Genomic DNA, 17,315 nt, shown 5'->3' with positions numbered 1-17,315 from the left:
TGTTCAGCGCCAAATTCATGATGTGCAACACGCCTATCAAAACACACGAGAGAGTATGGTTTAAAGGTCTCGGCTGCTCGCTTCCGCCCGCCGCCATTCTTCCGCACCGGAAACCGTGCTTAAGTAGATAAAACCCATTCCCAAGTTCGCACGACATATGGCGCGAGCCGTGACTGCTTGCTAAATGATATAGACTGTGTTCGACAGACGATCGTAGCGAGTTAACGTCGGTCCACCGCTGATCAGCCAGCACGTGTGAACTTCAGGAACAAACTTGTCCAGGTCGGACGCCTTCGCGCTTTAAGGTGAGTGCCGTGCTCCGTTGCCACAAGAACTGGTGTCTTAAACACTCTCGATTACGACAATAGATTATTAATTACTTGTAAATAGACCAGTTGTGTACATACCTTCGGTTACTCTGCAATTATGATTCTTAAACTGTTTTTTTTTTTTCATTCAATGAGCTCGACCAATGAGCTCGACCAAAAATATCTCGGCAAAGATAAGATGACATAGCGGTTAGGCCTGTTGGTGTTGTAGATCGGTCGGCGGTTCTTTCCTTCGTATTTTGAGGAGGCCACCTATAGTTTTAAGACTGAAAGCACATCTCACTGCGAATAAATAGTATTATGTGTAGATGTGCGTGTATGACGTCATGACCAGGTCTCATGTTTGTCTCGTCGGTGGCTATCAGTGTGTTTGGTATCTAGATCTAGACATCGCTGTTGTGGGCGTCGCTTTAAAGGAAGTCATACCCTCCTTCAAACGCGTTCTATAGTGGGAGTCCGAAAACGTAGTATGTATTGTGATCAGACATTGAAACTAAAATGCTGATGGCATATCGGCAATCACTCACTTTGTCATCTCAAGTTTAATTCGTTTTATATCCTGGCTGCTGTTTCTCTACGAGGTATACATACATGATAAAAGCACAGTAGTGGTCGAACGAAAACTTGAGGGCAAATATTATTTGAATCATGCTTTTCTAATTTCAAAGTAAGCTGTTGATCTTTATAGCTTTCATTGATTGTGCCACATACTCAGTCCGGATATACCATTAGTTTAAGTTTAGTAAAAGAAGACTTGACTGTCTCTGAAGATAATAAAAGTCAACAGAGAATTGCACAAATTTTGTTGGAGGAAAAAGAATGAAATTATTCACTTAGTGATATGGCTGGTGGATAAGTATGTCGTCTTCAGGTACTCGTGCAGTGTTTGGGTGTGATTGTTTGAATTTGTATCAATTAATTCGCTTCCTTTAGCTTTTTGTAGTAACAATCGCGATACAGTGTATTTATAGTCTGCCAGGTCTATGTTTGTGAATAGCTTCATTCTGCCCCATGCACAGGACACGCCCTCCCCCTTCCTTCGCGGAGGAATATTTATAGTTATGGATTCCTTTTTAAAATTGCTACACTTTTGATTTAAGTAGAGAAGTAAATATTGAAGTAAACGAACCAACCATTGGTTTCTTGATGGAAAATTTACCCCAAATAAAATGTGAGACTCGATACAGTCATCTGACACAATATCGCGTCTTGCAAAAGACAAAATATTATGTGGGGGGGGGGGGGGAGGAGTTTAAACTTGGTCAAAAGCCCCCGAAGTGTCTGCCCAAACTACCGGTTAACCTGAAAAGAAAAGAAAGAAAGACAAGTAATGAGTGCGCCGTCAAGTATGGTGTGTATGCGGAAAGTCGTGTGTATTTTCATTCAAAACAGTTTCTCGCCTTTACATCTAACTTTTCATCCTCGACAGACCCAAGAGGTCTTGATCACCCCGTCGCGTCGTCTTTTCAAATCCATACTGACCACTTCCGTTTGTTCCACCCCACCCCACCCTGGCCTGTCCCAACCCTGCCCCATGCCCCCTTCTTCATCTTCTTCAACTCCTATCCCTTTTTCTCGCCCCTCCGTCCCCTACCTATGCTTTGAGTCATGGTTGACGCATACGTCGCCGGCGGACGTGGCGAATTTAGTCGCGAAGAGACCGTCGGGCGGAAGCCGCGGAAGACGCGCGCGTGTCCTGTGAGAGAGTCAGGCGGTCTGCAGCGCTTTAAAAACCCGCCTCCCAGGGTCGTCCCGCACCCATGTCTGGCTCGTTCACTGGCGAATCAGCGTTATACACTCTTAACCTTCCCAGGACCACCACTTCACAGTGCCGTATGACGTTACATGCGATGTAGTTGTCGGTGGTATATTGAAAGACTTAATGGCCTAGCAGTCACCCTTTCGCAAGGGGTCCATCGCCTCGGCACGCAGCATCCAAACGTATCATAGAACATTCACCTTAAAGGTCGTCACGTGGTTTCGATTGAAGTTTCGAACGCCGTTGGTTGGCGCGAAGGGTTTATAGCTGCACATGGCTGGGTATGATAGCGTCACTCGCTTTCGTTGCATGTCAAAGGAAAGTCATTTCAAAACAGTGAGGTCTCATCAGCGAAGTAAATGAAGTACCAGTGACAGACTAGTCAATGATTGGTTGAAATCGGGCAGACATAACGGTAGAACAGTAAGAATGTTCTTTGATAACGGATATAAATATGATCCTATGGCTGAATGTCAATCACTTTTCACGCAAACGTGACGTCATTCAAGTATGACGTTTCTTCATTGTATCGATAAGATTTTATCACGTAAATATTCTTTTTTCGACAGAACCATTTTAGTTGGTAAAACTTCGTCGAATGCTACACCAAGGACATCAAGTTCTCATAATTACATCGAAGTCATTCATGTAAGTTAGTGAGAAGAAAACTGATAAAGCGATGTCTTCTATCATGTACAAAAAAATAAAAAAACCTTAAGCAGCATTACGCACGTTACCACAAGTCATACTACTGAAAATGTTGTGTGAAGTATCGACTTGTCTTGATACTTTACGATTTTCAGGAGGTCTTAAAATCGAAGTATTTCACCCATATTTTACGGAGCCTCAAAATACTTAGCAAATGGCATCCCTTGTAAGATAAATGTGTACGACTTTATTTTGGGTGTTGGGTTGAATGTGCATGTGCGTCGATTACATAACACCAGAAAGTAAAATTCAGCTTAAAAGACAACGACTTCTAAACTGCATGCACTGGTTCGTGTCAAAAGTTTGACCACATTGTTTCACCTTGCCTAAAACGATCTTGGCAAAATCTTCTTTTTATTGTATTTTTCTTATGTATTGACCTATTCATCTATGTAATTTATGCAATGATTGATTGATCGATCGATCGATCGATCGATTGATTGATTGATTGATTGATTGATTGATTGATTGATTGATTGATTGATTGATTGATTAATTGATTGATTGATTGAGGCAACGCGCGTACACAGCAGAGTGCAGACAAAGATTCATTGCAAAGTCTGCAACAGCGCCCTCTAAATCGCTGCACGAAAGTCCTTGGTTGGCGACAGGATTTTTAACATGAATTACGAGCAGGATACGTTACATTGCCACCGCACTGGAGTCCTTCCCGTCAGTCATTGCGCGATAAAACTTCGTCCTGCTCTCTGGCCGACCGGCAAATCGTCTTTAATTAAATTTTCGTTAGCGAGCACGATTCGGCGGCTGCGCGTTTATCCCTTTTTTTTTTTCTTTTTTCTTTTTTGAGTTGTTGTGTCGTAATGTGCCACGTAAATATTTCATATTTTCGAGACGAACCGCAGGTTCTATTGAGCGTTAGCAACGGATCATATTAAAAGCTGACATTTTTGCGCCACTCGCGTTCGTCGTCGGATGAGATCACCGATGACGTCACACCCAACCTTTCGGAGTTTTGGGCGGAAAGGAAAGATTTACCGCTTTTCCCTTTTCTTCAATGAGATGAGATGAACACAATGACATGCCATGGACTGAAGTCCTGAAAGATTTTTTTTTTTTGGTCTCTTCAGCCATGGTGATAATCAATTTAACATGAGAGCACTTTGTACTTATACTGCGATAATCTATTGTAAAGCCACATTAGCGTGTATTTCCTGGCAAAATGAATATTCACACGCGCACCCATAGCACGCACACAGACACACACAGACACACACAAAAATAGAATATTCTTTTTTGTTCTTTGATGGCACCTTAGGAAGCCTCTTTATGTGTTACTATCGTTTTTAACTATGTTATATCTCGTTCGGTCTGTGCGTAACTTCTCACAACGCTTATTACACCTTTTATACACCCATCATGCTATATAATTATATTCACATTATTATGTATACACACATGCTTAATTACTTAAATACCTTAATTTGATACAACAGTACTGGTGAGGCTATACACACAGTGAAAACGGAAAGAAACCTGTAGGGTTCGTCAAAATGAAAACTCTGCTATCCGATTGAAATATGAAGAATATAATACTAATCAGCAAGCGCTAATTGGCACTCTTATGCTTGAATAAAACCTGGCGAAATAACATTCAGCAGTGTAAGTCTGGCTTCCATGGCGTGGCAATATGACCGGCGTATTCCATAAGTGTTTTCTGTTTTCTTTGCTTTGCTTTGAAAAAATTAAAAAAAAAGGTGGAAAGTTGAAATAACGTAATACTCTTGATCCCCGGAGATACGGGAAATGAGAGAAACTAATATGCAAAACACATATGACGCTAAGATAATAGTGATGAGTAGGCCTACAATTTCGTCGCCTTAAGTTGTAAAAGAATGTTCAACACTCTGAATATTTGAAGGAAAAAAATCTCTTTTTGAGTATTTTGTACACACTTTTTCTGAAAAATTCAAAAGAAATGTTTATGATGTAATTATATCTAAAATATGATTATATGTGTGCCATCTTATGTATACAATACCATTAATCAAATCAATCATCTTATTTTCTAGTAATCAGATTAATGACTTTGGATTTCCGTCTCTGCTCTCGAGACCCCTCGAATGAATAGAGTCACACTAAAAAACCCGTTATCATCGATATTTGCTTTGACTTCCTAGAATTGATTTAAAGAAAAAGGGAAGGGAAAGAATATATATACCGCACATAGCAGACCTTGATCTTTTATTAGTATATTCTTAAGTCTGATGTGCAATTAATGCAACTCCATCAAGTGAAGACTTGGAATAATTAGTATTTTTTCGCTCTGGTTTAAGTGCCGTTATTTTACTTCCGTTTTGCTATTTTTTTTTTCTTTTCAGTGCGCCAGATTGTGTCGTCTTCTCGGTATATTCATCACGTCTGCCTAGTCAAGATCAATATCAATATTCAGTATTTGTCTTGGTCTTTATATAAGCGTCAGTTGCTGGCTTTCTGTAGAGAGTACCATCTCGCATTGGTTTCTACAGATAGTAATTTGATGGCGTGGGAATTATTTTGAACGCAGCCTACTTTATTATTGTGTTTCATCTGGTTGCTTACCATGGCATGTTTCCTCGTTTTGATTCTCGACCCTGTAGCGCAGGAGCGCACGCACGCACTCTTCTTAACTTTATGAAAGACATGCATGCAGAAGACATAATATTTAATGAGTGTTTATTGAAATCAATATTGCAGACTCTAAGCGATGTCGTTTGAGACTAATTTTGATAATTATGCTGTCTGGCTTTCCTGTTTCGAGAAGGATGAAAAACTTCAGCAAGTTAGTTTCCGATTTTGATAACAATTCTACCATCTTTGTGATAGCCAACTTTAGCGAGGTGTGGAATTGCTGTAAAATATATACTTCGCAAGATCTCACATGGTCACCACTTACTATTATACCAAGATAATAATAATCCTTCCTATTCGCATCACGCTACATGCTCACTGATCTTCAGCTTCCCCCGACCATTTTGCGTTCTTTGCGTCAGTCGTGGTTCTAGCTGCTAAAAAACGCCAATAAAATAGCTCGGCCTTTCAAACGAGCACTTGTGTTATATATTTTAAACTGGACATATACTTCGTCGTTGAATTTTTTTTTTTCGGAGCCGAAACAGTCATGTGAAGATGAGCGAACGTTGGTTTACTCGTACTAGTACTCACCGACTTTTTGCAACTGTCTTTTCTCGTTTGCTTTCATAAAGGTCAATGAACTATCATCCTGAAATATACACCGTCAATGTTCATGTGTGTGTGTTGTTTTTTTTTTTCGTCTGATTAAAGACATTTTCTCCCTCTTAATTGTTATCACGACGTTTTCCTGTCTTTCACTTTTCTTTGAATTCGATAGCTCGATCGCCAAATTATGATATACGAGAGAGACTAGCTCTGCTTCTTTTCGAGAGAGAGAGAGAGAGGGAGAGAGAGAGAAAAAAAAATCTTTTGCGAAGTTTTCCCCTTTGCCGGAAGGCGGCCTCGCCGGCTTGACGTCAACCGTAGCGCTGGCAGCGGAAACCTGGCATTATCTAGACGGCCTTATCGAGAGCCTGCACGCCCCGACGGGGCGGCGAGAGTCTTCCCTATCGCTCCGTAAACTCTCATCAGCCTCCCTCCGCCCTCTGTTAGTCCATGAGTTTACCTGCCAACGTTAAGCCCTGTCGTCGTATAGGTATGCTTAGCCCTCGTTCTCGGAAATGACTATTCGAAATTTGTCCAAGGCATGTGAATATTTATGGAAAATTTGATCCCCCAAAAAACTCATTCCATTCTTTTTAATTTGAGATATTTGCAATAAAAGCTGCTAAAACAAATCAAAGACAATGATGAAAAATATGCCATGTTTTTAATCATAACTGCAACAATATCCCTTGTTTGACTATTGTGACAAGAGTAGTAAATTATCACTGGAAAGGTTTTATTTTGCTCTATCTGATGATGGACTTCCTTTAGAATGTGTAAAAAAAATTGCGATTTACTCGTTAAGCCATCATGTTCTTCATATTATATAAAAGCAATGAAAGAAAATACCGCTAGATTAAGTTTAGTCTTACAACGGATCTGTTCTTTCAAAGTATTTTGCCATTTCTGGGTTTTTCTCTTTTTCCAAATACACCCGAAGTCGCACAGTTTCCCCTGAGATGCCCTATAATTTCACGATAGTCGCCAGCTATAAGGGGTAATAACAAGGCTTCGTTGTATAAAAGGACAAAAACAAGAAGAGAAAGAAGAGAAAATGGAAGAGGAGGACGAGGTCTGGAGAAGGAGAAAACTGCAATCGTGTACTCCTGAATTCTTCTTTTGGAGTTCTGTCTTCCTGGACTATACTGATTCTTTTTCTGTGCTACTGATTACTCCCATTCGCTATTGATTCTTTCGCCTCTCTGATAACTTACTCTCTAAAAAAAAATTCGAGTGAAAATATTCACTCTTAAAAGAGTGAATACAAAAAAGAGTTAATTTAGAGTGAAATTGGAGTGAATTTTGAGTGAAAATGAACATTTTCACTCATTTTGGAGTGACCTCAGGGATCACTCGAAGATTTTGGAGTGATCCCTGAGGTCACTTTAAAACGAGTGAAAATGAACATTTTCACTCAAAATTCACTCCAATTTCACTCTAAATTCACTCTTTTTTGTATTCACTCTTTTAGGAGTGAATATTTTCACTCAATTTTTGTTTAGAGAGTAGTGCTAGTATGATAGATCTCCCTCCTGATATCCCTTCCTTTAAACATTAATGTGCCACTATGCAGACATCTGATGTCTAAATTAATAATCTCCTCTCTGAAATAAGTGATAAATCCAAGACATTTTTGATAAATAGGGCTTTTGGAAAAATGGCACCATCATTGTGGAGTAATCTTCCCCTAAATATAAGATGCAATACATGTTTTGATAAATCTGAATTCGATTGTTGATTATGCTAGTAATATATAAATATATAGCCTTTTTTCATACACATTTCTTGTTATATTATATAACTGATGAGTTTCTAAGTTCTGAATATCATATCAATACTACTTTCACGCAGCTAATTAGCAATTGAGAGACTGATGTAATAGGATGATACCAGGAAACTAGATCATGAGAGGCGAGGTAAATCGTCAGGGTTGTCGGCCAGTACATTGCAAGGCATGGTTCCCAGATGATATTTTTGTTTGCTTGTTTGTTTGCTTGCTTGCTTGTTTGTTTTGGGGCTTCTTTTTACTTTAATCAACCAACGTTCCCCTTTTTATCAAAACATAATGCATACAGTAATCACGACAGGTCGATGATATCGTCATGCTTTCATGTGATGTGTTTTTGTCAGTGTGTTTGTTTGTTGGGTTTCTCGTCATCCACCGAGTCGCGTGTAAGGTCGCCAATCTCGTTTCCGCTGCAGTCTCTTTTCTACGTACGCCTTCCTCGAGTTTATGCGATTAAAGGAACTCACACTTCACACCTCATAATATCCTCACCGCCGCTGATTCTCTCGTTATCCCCTTCGACCCTGTGTATTAAACATTTTGGGGGTGTTTTTTTTCCTTCCCCTCGCGTTAGGCCTTTCTATATATCGCAAGCCGCAAATGTATCACAACCGCGTAGCGCTTCGCGGCACGACTCGACTTCCGGCGTAGGTCTGACAGCCCGCTCCGCCTGCTCTCGGGCAACGCGACGGTTACGGGGGCCGGTAGCGAAGGCCAGTAGCGACCACATTAGTCAGACTGCGAGTGGCGCGACCGAACAGACGAAAGGGCGACACGCTTCGTATAAAACCCATATCAATAATTATTTCTCCAAGGGGGAAAGTATCTCATTTCAAAACTCTGATGATTTCTGATCGTTTCTTCTGATTGTGTTTATTCCACGACAACATCAACAACGGCATAAAAATCCCACTGGTTGTGCCTTGGTAAAAAATATCGGTAAGTTTGTAATTTTTACCGTGTTATTGTTGTTTTTGTTGTCAATTCCTATACGTTGAAACGTTTGCTCTTGTATGGCTCCCGTTTGTTGCACCAACTGCGGAACGCTGCTCCAGTATGATATACCGACGCCAACCATGCCTGCATGCTTCTGCCCTTTCCTTGGTGAGCGCGTTCGCATTACTCAGCGAGCAGTTAACTCTTAATAGCTGGACTGTATTATAATATCACGTGCAATTATAAGCTTTATTTCAGAGGATCTGAGGTTTGCGGAATACAAGAATAATGCAGACTACCAACTTGTAGATTAGCAACTTTTGGAGCATCAGAGAGGCAACTGATGAACGTAAATCACAATCAACATCGTTTGTGTTGTTTTTCGGCTTTCGCAATGTGGAACATCGTCTACCTAATTCGTCCATTACTATTCTACTTGAGGAACAATACCATTAAAGTACAAAGTATTGGAAACCCCATTTGAAGCGGTGTCTACGGGTATTAAAGTAGATAAAAATCATATCTATTTTTCAGCTTGCATATCAAATTCACTCAATGCGTCGACTGCGATGGACTCACGTTATCGAAAATGAATACTCAATGATGGTACCTCTCACGATCGTGGTCGCGAATCAGTGCTTCATTTTGGGCAAATGATCGACGCCGCGCCAATGATAATTGCTTTTCCTTCAGTTACACTCCACCGCTAAACTTGATATCCATTCGCTTCGATAGCATGGGCCTATCTTTCAAACAAGCCATTTCAAAGTTTGTTTGGGATTTTGTCTCCAATAGCTACCTTTTATCTCTAAGACATATACTTTTCCAGAATCTAAACTACACACGAGGCAGATTCAAACCAGCTAAGCTGATAATTCGAATCACGTTTTATGGGAGGAGTAGTTACAACGCAGCATGTCAACTTCCTTCCTCGAAAATGCCTGATAAATACACTTTTATATTCGTGATTTCAGCGGTGTTGGGATCAATGACACACTACGACATGGTGATCCAGATGTTGAAGAACACCCATATCAGTATATTCGTGGCAACCTTATAAGCTGCTCATAGATTATTTCAATTTTTGTAAGGCGCAGCGTGTCGGGTTGATACCGTTTGCTGGCTATTTGTTTTCTTCAAAATTTGTTTTCCTATCACAGAATGTTTTGTTCTATCATACCAACTATTTGTACTTGACACTTATGATAAGATTTGATAGAGAGATTAGTGCTTTGTTATTAAGACAATGCGATTATGTTGAAGAGACAAAACGTTCCAATGCCCGTTGACAACCACAACTTCCTACGAGACTCGCATATTCATTAAAGAGATGGTTAACTTCTTTTGTTTGGAGGGAGTTGCTAACGGCTTTTCTGTGGTTTCGTATATAAAGCTAAGAGTGGTCCTTCATAGCGATACCTTCCTTGCTTCGCATATCTTTAGTATTTTTTTTGTTGCATATTAAGTTATATCACTATAGTCGATGGCACACAATAATGCTAAGAGTACATATTGGGTATAAGAGCTGAAAGTATAGATGACTGTTAGCGATGTATGCGAATAACGAACAGCGCTAAAGGAATCAAAACTATATGCATCATTATGTAGGTGGGTATGTAGTTATCTTGAGGCTAGATATTGCATAATTCTATGAACGAATATTTATGTACATTGTGCGATTCGTACTTCAATTATTTTCTAGTGAACACACACACACACACACACACAAAAACATGTTTTGGGTTGATTCATGCACCCCCCCCCCAAAAAAAAAAAACAAAAACAAAAACAAAAACAAAAACAAAAACAAAAACAAAAACAACTAAGACTGAGACAGTAGGGCCTATATACACAAAGACACACGGAAAACGCAAATAATTATGACCTGAACACGGACAGCATTACAATGTACGATTTATAATTTTTAAGTTTTTTTTCACTTCAAGCCAACAAAAGAGACACTCACAAAAGAATCAACAACAATTAAAACAGAAAGATTGACGAGATGAAGTAGACTATAAAATTGCTTAAATTTTAGCATTTCTACCTGAAACATAAAACAAAAATTTAGAATGAACAGATACAGATTATTTGTATTCGTAGTCGATTTTATGTTTGTTTCCTGATGATAATTGCAAAGCACTTCGAAACATGTTTGTCTTAAGCGCTATATAAGTTCTCGAATATCTTTATGATTATAATAGTTTTGAAATTGTTGTTTTTAGGCTTTCCCCGACAAATTTGGTATCCAGCCTGTAAGATGCCAGATTTTTTATCTCTTAATCAGTTCCTGATCAACTTGTCATTTACTAATGAAATACCGATAATTTTTAAACGAATGCTTTTGTTAAACCGTTGCAGATTCGGCGCGCAACTTACTTGCAGTTTCACTCCGAGTCGTACGCTTTTGTCTCCGCACGCTCGGCGTGTAAAACCCGGGCGAGAGAGGGTGAGAGAATAAGGAGAGCATGCACGCGCTTTCTGTACGACCTATGACCTGGTAATATCGGTCAAACCAAATTTCCGTCAATTTCCGGTATTTCCTGGTTGTAACTTCCTCCTTTATATGGTGGAATCGCTGCCATAGTATAATACAGGCGACAGTCAGACACGTGGCTCGTTTATCGCAGCGCTACGAAGAAATTTTAATGGTACAAGAGAGAGAAAAAAAAATAGAGAGAAAAAAAAAGTGGACATATTATTAAGTCAAGGTGATGCGCGGGGACACGCGTCTCAATTATTTTCCGACAGAATGCGTTGTAATGATAGTTCATAGATGAACAAACGGATCTCCCCCACAATACCTCAGACCGTGATGTGTTTCAGGAAGCCTGTCTTGCTGCATAATGATACAAGTTTCGTATGATATCGGAAGGTTCAAAGAACTATACTTTCATCATTAAAATGATGACTCATTTCCATAGAACACAGTGGGTTCTCTGAAACCGTGATCACTGCAACTGGAGATACATTGTACTAGCAACGTGTTAGTTATTCCGTCGAACAGAATAACAGATTACTATGGGAGACTCAGAAATTAATCGCCTGTTATACTGTCCAGCAGCGTCAAACAGTGGCCGCAGTGCAAGTCATGAATTTAGTTTGGCGAAACTGTAGTAGCGCCCTCTGTAGCCATTCCACCACTATATTCCTAGGCACGTCCTTTTGAAGCAGAAAAGTTTTGTCAATAGCGTATATATACACACCCCACCTGCACTTTTGATGTAGGTCATGAATATTCACTTTTCCTTTAGAGGCAACCAATGAATGGCAAACGTAGCCGCGTGAGTGAAAGTACCCGTTCTCGAAACTGAGTACAATCGAAGAGTTTGTTTGCAAAAACCGATAAGTCCATATTTGCCAAATGGAGATATTTGCGATTAAAGGTTAAGAAAACTAGAGAGAATAATAAGAAAATTTTTGCTTCTTTTGACCATAACTTCAAAAACATACCTTTATATGTAGTGACCAATATATCATTTAAAAGGTATTATTTTGTACTTAATGACAGAGATCGTAATTCAAAATCTTCAAAAACGGACTTATCGGTTTTTGCAAACAAACCCTCCAATTTGTCTTTCGGAGCTTCAGTGAACAATAAGACACCGTCGAATGACCTTGCACGGATGACCTTATTCACCGTATAAAACTCTCAGGCAATGAACAAAGATGAAGAAAAATAAAAAGGAGCTAAACTCCAGTCTATTTATTGTTGAATGAAGTAGACGTGACTGTTTAAATTTAAAAAAAAAAAACTGAATCAAAAGCATTTTTTACAATTCCCTTCATTTCGTTCTTTTGTTTTCTATGATTGGATCATCTTAGAAATAAATAATCGGATTCCAACAACAAATAGATTTCTTTTCAAATAAATGCGATTTCTTTCTTGAAATTTCTACACATGGTAAGGGTGGAGAGTATGGCCCTTGATCACAGAGTTAATGTTCTCTGTAAAAATCAAATCAGAGTGAATTTCTACGAAGCTTGTCGGATAAACAGAATGAACAATCTGGAACCGAACACAGTATATAGCCATGGTATCACTATATAACAGCACAACAAAGTCTCAAAATCAGACCTTGTCCCTGATATTAAGAACTAAAACATTTGAATTTTGTTTTAAAAATGTCATCAATGTCGTTTTTGGTAGGAAGGGGTACAGATGGAGCAATGACTTCGTTTTGGTAAGTCTATAGGTAAATCTCATTCGCAGAAAAGTATATCATAACCAATCTTAAGAGAGATGCTGTTCTCTTTATCCCAGGTGTAAGATTTGATACTTGACAGTGCTGTACAATGTAAATATAATGGCGAGGCCCTCCGGGATAACAGCCATGCTGCCTCTGCAAAAAGAGCCACCCTGGGTATCATTAAAATCACTGCATCATCCTTATCATTATTGCTGATATTGTTATCATCTTCATTATATTTCTAGCAGTCAGTTAAAGTCCTATATAATAATAATAATAATAATAATAATAATAATAATAATAATAATAATAATAATAATAATAATAATGTATACATTATGATATTATATAGCGCTTATTACAGTAGTTTCTAAGCGCTTATCATTTAAATCTTAAGTTGATATATGTATAAAGATTATGAAGAGCATATCCGGAAAACCTTCTTAATAAACGGTGCTCTTTGACGATCGTGTGGGGTTTTCTTTTTATTCCTATTTATATACACACAGAAACTGGACCAAGGCAAAGGAAGGAAAGTTCTCGAGGAATAAAGACAGACAGCAGTGGATAGAATGGGAGAACGACCAGGCATGGGGAGCGTTAACAACGAAGTCGAAGAACCCACTACCAAAAAAGAAGGCTCGGATCAGTCGTCATCAACCACGAAGTCGGCAGTCACGAAGCCGGTCAAGATCAAGGTCGAGGTCGTCCCCGAGGACGAGGAGGACTTTGACAGGGAGTGCGATGAGGCGATCGACAACGAGGCGAAGGCATTGTCCTCGTCGTCCGACCAGCATTCTTCCCGGCCCTTCGGTAGCGATGACGAGCGTGCTGGAGAGAAGAAAGCGTCGAATCGACCACCTTCCGAAACCATGGACGATCTTGACGACTTCCACTCACCGCAGCTCGATCACGACGACGGCGCCTCGGATGACTTCAACCAACAAGACCGATATTCACCCTTTGACGGAATGGTAGGTGTTACAGGGTCGATCCCCATTCGCGTCCTTTTATCATGTTGTACCAAAATCCGAAGATATAGGGGCCTACGAGGGGGAGTGAGTTCGTCAAAGTCGATGTATGTGAACTCCTGGAACTCCTGCGCCTTGCACTTGTTTTTTTTTTTGCCCTTAAATAATTGCTGCTCTGTGTTTCTGCGTTTATAAGCAAGACAACAGCTGACTCTTAATTGGGAGACTCGATTTTTCCCTGGAATGTGTACGTGACTGTAGCAGACAAAAATACACGAGACGCTTGATTTAATATCAACACCTTTTTCATGAAATGTAACTGGTTTAACCAAAACAATCACACATTGCAAGTTGACGGCCAAGCGATAACCACAATGTCGGTACTTTAAAGCGCAATTGAATCAACCTCCTCCAATAAACAATGTCCACGATTAAATATCGAAATTTTATCCCAATCTTTTCAACGCTGAATTATTGATCTTGAATACAACAACACACTCGTCGACTCCCATACGAAGGGTGTTCGTAAAGTTGACGAATGAACATTTGGTAGCTTCTCTAAACCCTCTGAAGAAATCGAATGTGATCTTCACATTCAAAGCGTTTACGACAAGCTACTCAGGGACGTTCCCCTATATGTGCTGGAGGGGGGGGGGGGGGGTAAAGTCTGTGGGTAATAGTACACTGATCGTTTGGATCGAATACGGCAGCAAACACAGTAAAGGCGGGGGTTTCAAACATTCTCAACAACGTGGTTTGAAAACAAAAAACAAAACTGGGACAACACACAATCCACAATAATTATCATCCAGAAGTTTCGGTCAGCCATATTTTGGTTCAGCTGAAGTAATCTAAATTCACGTCGCCAAACAATGTGGTTCTGTGCACAGTTTTAAACATTAAGACGTTAAAAGTTTTCATTTATTTCTATATTGCCGGAGAAAACATACAAAAATACGAGCTCGTGATCGCTTAAAAATGGTATGACCATTTTGATGTGACTACACCATGATTGATTGAAAATACGATCGACCATTCATTGTCATTCCAGCACATACTAGCCACGCCCTCTTCACTAGGATACAGAACACGCCTTTGGTTTGAACCACGAAGAACTTCGTCACAATAAGGCAAGAAGTGCTCTACCGCTATGGCGACGCGACCCGAATTACGGTGTGCGCAATTTTGCAAATACGCACGCGTGCGCGTACCAAGTCTCGCGCGAGAATTCGATGATTGCGTATGCGCGTCGTGTTTAAAAGTCCACCACTGCGGTTTCTTTGGTATGCATATCGCATACGCATAGCACACAAAAACACTAGCAGCGCTCGACGTCGATCGTGCCAAGAAGCAGCTGGAGTCTACGGCCCGGCAAAGTGCGAATTGTCAGTGAACTTGAAGACGAAAATTGCTTCTTTCTTCCGCTCATCGCAAGCACGTATCTGTGTGCTTTTACAGCACATTCCAGGTGCTAGCGCCATTACTGAAAACAGAATGATGATGGTACCAGCCCCCTTGATGGAGGCGGGCGGCATGGGCGTGAACGTGATGATGGCATCGGGGTCAGCTCCGGGACTTGGACCGATCGGTCCTATCCCGATGCCGTTAGCCATGCCGTTAGCCATGCAGGGCCCGCCGCCGGAACCCGCACCGGAGCCGCCGCACGAACAAACCTCAAACACTTCCGTTGCGTATTACACAGTTGAAATCATGAAGGTAGGTTCAAGTGGTTGTGTAGACCATGACTAAAAAGTAAAACACGTCGCTTGAAAATGATTGATGATGGTAGGGCTCAAATAATATCTTATTCCAAGTTCGCTTGTGAAGTAAACTTCAGTGCTGATAAATTCATTGATTGAAGTCATTCAAATAATCACTTTTGCGTGTGTGTGTGCTGTTTTTAAAAGCGATACAGAAGATATGTATGTGTGTGTGTGTGTGTGTGTGTGTGTGAATTTTGTTACAGTTGTCGTCCCATTCGGGAGTCACAGCCATGTCCAAAAAGGAAAACTGTCAATTTACCTAACAAAAGGCTATGACTGAAACAAGATTTTTATTAAAAGTTTAAAAGGGCTCTTAATTTGCTTGTTTGCGTTTGGCTCCTTAATCCTGATCGTGATACTCATTACAGTATATGACTAGACCGTTCTGTCTGGACGGAGATTTGCCCGTTCTGTCGCAGTTATGCTACCTTGCACATGACCTAGCAAGGCTCGACACTAACGGTGGCCCGGTGGCCCGGGGCCACCAAAAATGAAAGTCGGGCCACCAAATTTCAAAAAAGGTCAAATTTGGTGGCCCGCCTGGGGCCGCCAAAACTTATTGAAAAGTATGTAAATAAATTCGTAACTTTTTGCACCGGAAATTAGCAGTTAAATTTGTTTAAAGGATGCATGGATGTAAAGGACTGAATGAGTGCTTGAGAGCTGTGTTGCGAGTTTGTTGAGGTTTATTTATGAGTAGATAAGATTATGCCCAGCTTCCAATTCTTACTATGATAAAACTTGAATATTTGACTCATAAACAAAAAGGACTTTTAATGTTTTTATTGTTTTTTTTCGGGCCACCAAATTTTTCTCTCGGGCCACCAAAAATTTGAAATTGATGATTTAGTGTGGAGCCCTGCCTAAGGCCCTACTTGGGGATCAATAAAGGAAAATCGTGCGTGTTGTTAAATACTAGGCCCGACTCTACACTGTTGTGAGTGATAATTTTCAAGTTTGTTGTAAGTATTTCTGTGCCCCCCCCCCCCCCCCCCATCAATTAGATTTTGCTCTTCGCCCTACTAGCGAATGAACAGTTGCTATGAGCGTTGCGCTTTACATAAACACGTGACCTGTTTTTTCTCGGTCTTTTTCGGCGTATGCATATAGTTGCTATAGAGATATCAGAGTTGTGGTTCCGAAAAAGGAGACTGATGAAGACACGCGCGATACTTGCTTCATCTCGATCCTGCTATTTTTAGAAGACTTTGATATAGCACTTGCTCTCCGCGCGTCTACTCGGTGAAAATCATATGTAATTCTCGGCACGATGTAAATCTGCATCGCATTCCGCAGCCGAGTTTTGTCGTGTCCTTCCGCAACTTATTAGTAAAAAAAAAAGAAAGAAAATCCATTGTGCCCTCGTCGTCTGTAAAAAAAAAAAGAAAAAAAAAAGAAAAAAAAATCCGAGCAAAAACAAAAACAAAACAAAATTGTTCTCTTTTGTGTTCTGCAATGTTATGTAATATTAAGGAGAGCGATGGCCCAATGACCGTCTGAGCTGAAAGTTGTCAAATGATGAAAATAAAAAATCCCTTTTCTTTTCGTTTCGACACATCTCTAAACTTCGTAGCACCTTGCAAGGAATTATATCGATAATCTGATTTGCAATAATTTGTTCTTATGCCAAATGTCAATTCATTATTTCGTAACATGATTCTTTAAAAATGGGTGAATATCCGTGGGTTGCAGAGTC

General features: G+C 40.1%; 1 protein-coding gene across 1 annotated transcript in view; it reads left to right on the top strand.

The window, feature by feature from the left end:
• The first annotated feature begins 220 nt into the window (after positions 1-220).
• Positions 221-17,315, top strand: part of LOC139717651 (uncharacterized) — a 34,159-nt gene continuing 17,064 nt past the window's right edge. The window contains exons 1-3 of the mRNA XM_071629158.1: positions 221-305; positions 13,395-13,859; positions 15,234-15,245. Of these exons, the coding sequence (XP_071485259.1) occupies positions 13,458-13,859; positions 15,234-15,245 (414 nt within the window). The 5' untranslated portion in view covers positions 221-305; positions 13,395-13,457. The remainder of the gene's footprint in view (positions 306-13,394; positions 13,860-15,233; positions 15,246-17,315) is intronic.

Source organism: Diadema antillarum, unplaced genomic scaffold, assembly GCF_040938485.1.
Source record: "Diadema antillarum isolate AM-2024a unplaced genomic scaffold, OU_Dant_1.0 scf00000079, whole genome shotgun sequence".
In the NCBI taxonomy this organism is placed as follows: domain Eukaryota; kingdom Metazoa; phylum Echinodermata; class Echinoidea; order Diadematoida; family Diadematidae; genus Diadema; species Diadema antillarum.
The sequence above is the reverse complement of the archived record's forward strand: the minus strand, read 5'-3'. Positions and strand labels throughout refer to the sequence as shown.